This window comes from Schistocerca americana, chromosome 7 (assembly GCF_021461395.2).
Source record: "Schistocerca americana isolate TAMUIC-IGC-003095 chromosome 7, iqSchAmer2.1, whole genome shotgun sequence".
Classification (NCBI taxonomy): domain Eukaryota; kingdom Metazoa; phylum Arthropoda; class Insecta; order Orthoptera; family Acrididae; genus Schistocerca; species Schistocerca americana.
This window is the reverse complement of record NC_060125.1, coordinates 333,015,997-333,022,618: the sequence shown is the minus strand read 5'-3', so window position 1 is coordinate 333,022,618 and position 6,622 is coordinate 333,015,997. Positions and strand designations below refer to the sequence as shown.

Genomic DNA, 6,622 nt, shown 5'->3' with positions numbered 1-6,622 from the left:
CGACAAGGAACAAAAGAGTACCTTGTCTTCGAGATGAGGTATCGACGACGTTTGCAGGATGTCTACATGGCTTCAGAACAGGAATAACAAGGAAAGAAATATTCATTTCTTTAATAAATGCAGCCCATGAATGTACATAAGAATTGGGTTGATGCCATTTTCCTTGACTTCCGGAAGGCGTTCGAGACAGTCCGCACTGTCGCCTGATAAACAAAGTAAGAGCCTGCGGAATATCAAACTAGCTGTGTGGCTGGATTGATGAGTTTTTAGCAAACAAAACACAGCATGTTGTTCTCAGTGGAGAGACGTCTACAGACGTTAAAGTAACCTCTGCCGTGCCACAGAGGAGTGTTACGGGACCATTGCTTTTCATAATGTATATAAATGACCTAGTAGATAGTGTCGGAATTTCCATGCGGCATTTCGCGGATGATGCTGTAGTACACAGAGAAGTTGCAGCATTAGATAATTGCAGCGAAATGCACGAAGATCTGCAGCGAATAGGCACTTGGTGCAGGGATTGGCTACTGACCCTTAACATAGACAAATGTAATGTATTTCGAATACGTAGAAAGAAGGATCCTTTATTGTATGATTATATGCTAGCGGAACAAACACTGGTAGCAGTTACTTCTGTAAAATAACTGGGAGTATGCGTACGGAACGATTTGAAGTGGAATGATCATATAAAATTAATTGTTGGTAAGGTGGGTGCCAGGTTGAGATTCATTGGAAGAGTCCTTAGAAAATGTAGTCCATCAACAGAGGAGGTGGCTTACAAAACGCTCGTTCGACCTATACTTGTGTAATTCTCATCAGTGTGGGATCCGTACCAGGTCGGGTTGACAGAGGAGATAGAGAAGATCCAAATAAGAACGATGCATTTCGTCACAGGGTTATTTGGTAAGCGTGATAGCGTTACGGAGATGTTTAGCAAACTCAGGTGGCAGACTCTGCAAGAGAGGCGCTCTGCATCGCGGTGTAGCTTGCTGTCCAGGTTTCGAGAGGGTGCGTTTCTCGATGAGGTATCGAATATATTGCTTCCCCCAACTTATACCTTCCGAGGAGATAACGAATGTAAAATTAGAGAGATTCGAGGGCGCACGGAGGCTTTCCGGCGGCCGTTCTTCCCGCGAACCATACACCACTGGAACAGGAAGGGGAGGTAATAACAGTGGCACGTAAAGTGCCCTCCGCCACACACCGTTGTAGATGTAGATGTAGATGTAGATGTGAGTTACCATGAAGGCACAGTGTATAGTACTATTTATTTGCCTAATCGTACAGTCAAGGAGGGTCATGTGGGATCCCCTCTAGAACTGCATGTTCGACGTAGAACAAGTGATTCTTCGACGACTGCTCAACAGGTCCAGAGCGGACGGGTGTTCTGCAAATGGCAGTGTGGACAGGCGGCCCAGCGTCCGCCTCTCGAAAGCGTGACGGCCGTCCAGCTCCGGCGACACAGGCGCACGCTCGACTTGGCAGGTATGCCAGCCCGCGCGGTGCCACTCGGCACTTCCGTCCGATTTAGAAAGGGAGAAAATCCTCCCGCGCGGGCTTGGAAACTACGAGAAAGAGGGCTCGTCTCTTTCCCACCTCCGCTGACGGTGTCGCGGCCGGCACAAAAAAAGGGTGGTAGCCGCAACTGGTAACGCTCAGGCAAGCCCCGCGAGCAGAGCCGCCGGCCGGTATAAATACGGGCACCGCCTCCAGGGAAAGGTAGTCACTGCCTGCACACCGTTGTCCAGCATGGCTCTTCCGTGGCGGCTCGGCGCCGCGCTGGCGCTCCTCTGCGTCGCCGCCTTCCTCGCCTCCTGCGACGCCCGGGACCTGAGGGCGGCAGCCAAGGAAGAGGAGACAGACCTGGCTGTGGCGGCTTCCGACCTGGAAGCGGCCGCGAGCCACCACGGCCACCACCACGAGAAGGGCGGCGGCCACAAGCACCACTCGGAGCACCACTCGTCGCACGGCGGCAAGGGCGACAAGGGCTACAAGAGTCACCACCACCACGACAAGGGCGACCACGGCAAGTACGGCAAGGAGCACCACGGCGGCCACTACGAGGAGCACGGCGGACATAAGAAGAGCCACCACGACGAGGCCGGCCACTACGGCGAGCACCACAAGGGCGAGAAGGGCCACAAGGGCGCCAAGTTCGGCGAGAAGGGCGGCCACAAGAAGGGCCACAAGACCCACGGCTACCACAACAAGTTCCACAAGGACGAGTACCACAAGGAGCACAAGTTCTACGACGACTACCACAAGGGCGGCCACCACAGCAAGCACGGTGACTTCCACGATCACCACGAGAAGAAGCACGGCGGACACAAGAAGGGCGGACACCACCACTCCGGTTACCATGACGACCACTACGGCAAGAAGGGCCACCACGACAAGGGCCACTACCACGACGACCACAAAGGCTTTAAGGGCCATCACGGCCACGAGTCGCACCACGGCCACCACGAAGACTACGGCAAGAAGGGCGGTCACTCTGGCGGAAAGCACTACGGATTCAGCAGCGGACACGGAGGCGGTGGTGGTGGTGGCGGCGGCGGCGGCCACGGACATCACTGAAGCGCACCAGACGCCTACAGCTCTGGAGCTCATTAGTCATCCAAACTACGTCCGTTATTTGTTTTTGTTATACATCCCATTTCGCGTTCGAATTTGTTGTTATTGAATTTATCTTCTGTTGTATTAAAACGTTTCTGAAATCCCCTTATTAAACGTCTTTATGCTATTGCCGATATTACCCATTTCCATCCCTCCCGAAAATCCCTTGACTCCAGTGACGCAACAGCGTCATCAGCATTTAATGAAATGATTTAATATAAATCCCTGCATTAAGAGAATCAATTAGATTTATGATTAAATCATTTATACGCAATACTGTGATATTAAATGAGGGATTACGAGTTGTACGTGTTCTAAATCCCGGTAGTCTGTTTTGTAATGTGCTCAATTAATATTGCGGCAGGCAAACCAATGGATAAGCTCAGCTCCAATGCAGACGGCGCAAAATGATGCAGCAGCACAATTTACCATACTGCCTGGGTCTGACAGGTCTGCCCTCAATGCTGACGACGTTGAACCGCAGCCCGAAATTTACGGTATCGTTTCTTGTTCGTGGCACGAAAACAAAAAAAATTATCTGGTCTTCATCAAGTTTTTCAACAACGTATGCACTTGCTAAAACGTCAGCTTCTTTTCGCTCCAGAGATGGAATTAGCAAGTCACAGGGTTTCTCGCTTTTGTAGCTAAATATAGAAGGGAAAAGTTCCAGCAATAACATTCAGTCGTCGGCAGTTACTAACTAACCTATGTTGGAATGCAGTTGGAATGAACTGTTGGGGAGTATTAGACAATTTTAGTTAATGTACATGGAATTTAGTCGATGAGAATAATTGATGAATTAACAGACGTTGTTTCTCCTACACTTTACCGAACTTTACAGATATATAAGAGGAACAAGTGGCTCAGAATATACTTCACGTATTTTCTGTTCTTCCTGAAAACTCCCGAGATGTTATTTGTTTTATTTTATCTGCACTACACACATTTCATAAACTGGCAGCTCCATTTACGTTGAAAATTATTACTGTCTCACAAATATACAATTTTATTAGCAAATCTTAATATATGTTGGAAGAACAATAGTTCAAGACATTCATCTCGTGTGGGAATAATGTAGCATTATATTACATATTGCACGGTTATAAAATAAGCTGACGTCCTACAGACTGCTGGAAAAACAGCAGTATTATTAAGTTCCACACATTTCACTAACAGGAATTGTTCTGCATGGCGGATACACGTTCAGATAACTTGGTCTTATTTAAGAAAGACAGAAAGAAATTATACCGAGAAAACTCTGAATCTTATACCAATCTTTCAATGTAAGAAATCAATAGATAGATCATCTTTTTGGTGATAATGTCTCTAAAACTGAAAATATCAATTACTTCTGTATACTAAAAGCAATTTTATGAGACAAATGGAAAAACTGGTAAAAAGTTAAAAAAACAGAATTTCATAGTTTGTAATCTACAGCGACAAATTGAACAAAACGTACATTAAAGATAAGAACAATATCTCATCAGTTATCCACTATTAAATCACTGCAACTTAATGTCTATATTTTGAAATACTCTGAAGAAACAGAAGGAGTAATAGAGATAGTCAATAGCTACTTAGACAGAAATTTTATATCAAATAATACAAATGTTGGAAAATCCGATGACAACGTACACGAAGTTAAAACCCTATCAGACAATGAAGTGTACAAATGAGCATGCTGAAAATTCTATTACTAATTTTTCTTTATGTATTGGTTTAAAGTTGTAAAAGTACTTAATTCAAGGGATAGCCAGTTCTTAAATCTAGATTAGCCGCAGTTCATAGGTGAAAGTGAGATAAGATCGAGTAGTGAGGTAAACCGGGTATCGTGTTCCTGATGTCACTGTTTATTCCCACTGGTAGAAAGGTACAGAATCGCACCCCAGTAATCACGAAGCATGAGCGACCATATTCGCGTGTTTTTGCTGTTTAGTTAACTGCGTCTGTAAAGGTAATTATGTCTCATGGTATCAACTGACTAAGGTTGTTTTGTTTTTAAACGGCGATTGTTTCATAGCCATTACGCTCGTAAAAACTTTATTTAGTAAGGAAATGATATGAATAGTAGTTATTTATCCATTATCAAACAGTAGGGATTTGGTTCAGCAATAGTGCTTTTGATTTATTTGTTATTATTCAAACTATTTTCTCTGTCAAATATACCGAGAACATACCAAAGGACGACAAATAGACAATGGCAGTCATGGAGCCAATGAAAGGGGCAATAGGTGAAGCGTTATCAGGAAACGTGGGTTACTTGGAAACTGTAAGAGCCTTCTGTGTTTCGCAATGTATCTCAGACTATAAATTTAAAAAGGGCAGGAAAAATTAACTAACGTCTAAGGAGGCAGTAATTAAAAGACGATTGGTGGCATACTTACGTATGTTTTTAGAAGAACAAGGAACAGAATTAGTCCATCATTATCGATAGGTACTAGGATTCTTGGTTTTACTTTGAAAAATGTCCCAAGATTAGAAAACGATATTGAACCAAAAAATAATTTGAAGTATAACTTAAACGTTGAATCGGAGAGGGCTGGAATTCACCTGTTATATATTCTTCTAAACGGACATCATGGCATAGAGTCTTTAAGATTTCCAGAAAATATTTCGACATCAGGACCCATGGGTTGAATAGCTTCAGTCATACAATAATTGTTAAATGAGCATACCGCCATTTGAATCTATTGTTGTTTATTTAATTACGACCCAGGTTTCAGCCTTTTATGCCCTTTTCAAGTGACTGAGTATATGTCATCAACATACATTGAAGACATAAATATAAGTAATATTTGTTAATGATTTACACTCAGTCACTTGACAATAGCATAAAAGGTCGAAGTCTGTGTCGTAATTAAATAATCAACAGTACAAATGGCGGTGTGTTCATTTAAAAAAATAAACAGCATGTAGCCATTTTTTTATGTGTTAGAATACGTATATGACATGCATACATTTTCTTACCGTGGCGATTAAACAGAAATAACAACTGTTCCTAACAAGCCATCAAAAGTTCTTGCTTTACGAGGGAAAAATACCTAGAATCATTGGCACCAGAGCGCTGTGCTTTAATTACGCTAAAATTTGTATGAGGACAGCCGGCAACTTTAACCAACAACGTAAATTTCCCTCGAAGGAAACAAAACCTCCTGCTCATTGACGAAGCAGCACCAGCTACACTTGCTAAATATCATCCTTCAGGGTGGAAACAAATTAAAGTTTTTGTACGCAAGTTCTGGAAAGGTTATAGAGTATTCTAAGACATATGCAGTTAGACTAGTTTATTATGATTTTGAACTGGCATGCCACACATACGAAGAGAGTCCATCTAACCAACCTGGCCCAGGAAAACAATATTACTTGATTGTGCTTACTACCACATCGTTTCCAAAGAACGTAGCTGTGACCTTCATGAATCCTTTGAGCACCTGTTCCTAACAAGAATTTCGTCAATTACCTGCAAAGTATCCTTGAAGCGCTGTGACCGTTCATTGGGTAACCAAATTGTATGGTGCTGCTTCCCTTAAAGCAGTAGGAATGACAACTGCAATAAATGAGCTAATGAAAGCAGGAATTTATCCAGTTAACACAAATATTTTCCCAGGCCACTTGTTTACTCTTTCAGATCTGGTCATCCAGAGATAGTTAAGATTCGAGAAGAGAGTCTATTTTCAGAAGAAAATCCTGCTCTAGAAGAGAACCCACCTCTACAGACAAATCTCATTGCAGAAGATGGTCCAGCGGCTACAAAAAACCATTATGAAATTATAGTAGGGAAGACTTGGCGTCTTTCATAAACCGAGAATGTGGAATCCATTTACAAATGAGTCCTGACGCTCTAATGGTTTGGAACCACAAGCCTTCTGAAGTGACATCTTGGCTACGTCATCGGTGTTTGCTATAGCATCAAAAGAAATAATACCATCACTTGAAGCTGAGACCAAGAAATCAGAAACAATGGTAAAACAAGGGGCAAGACAGTCATTTTTAACATCTTCACTAC

At 43.2% G+C, this 6,622-nt stretch overlaps 1 protein-coding gene across 1 annotated transcript; it reads left to right on the top strand.

The window, feature by feature from the left end:
* The first annotated feature begins 1,749 nt into the window (after nucleotides 1-1,749).
* LOC124622917 (histidine-rich glycoprotein-like) lies at nucleotides 1,750-2,577 on the top strand. Its single transcript, XM_047148707.1, has one exon. It carries the CDS (start codon nucleotides 1,750-1,752, stop codon nucleotides 2,575-2,577), a length of 828 nt encoding a protein of 275 aa, XP_047004663.1.
* Nucleotides 2,578-6,622: the final 4,045 nt, after the last annotated feature.

Excerpts from the sequence above, each read along its gene's own strand:
- LOC124622917 (XM_047148707.1), top strand. The coding sequence starts at position 1,750 with ATGGCTCTTCCGTGGCGGCTCGGCGCCGCGCTGGCGCTCCTCTGCGTC.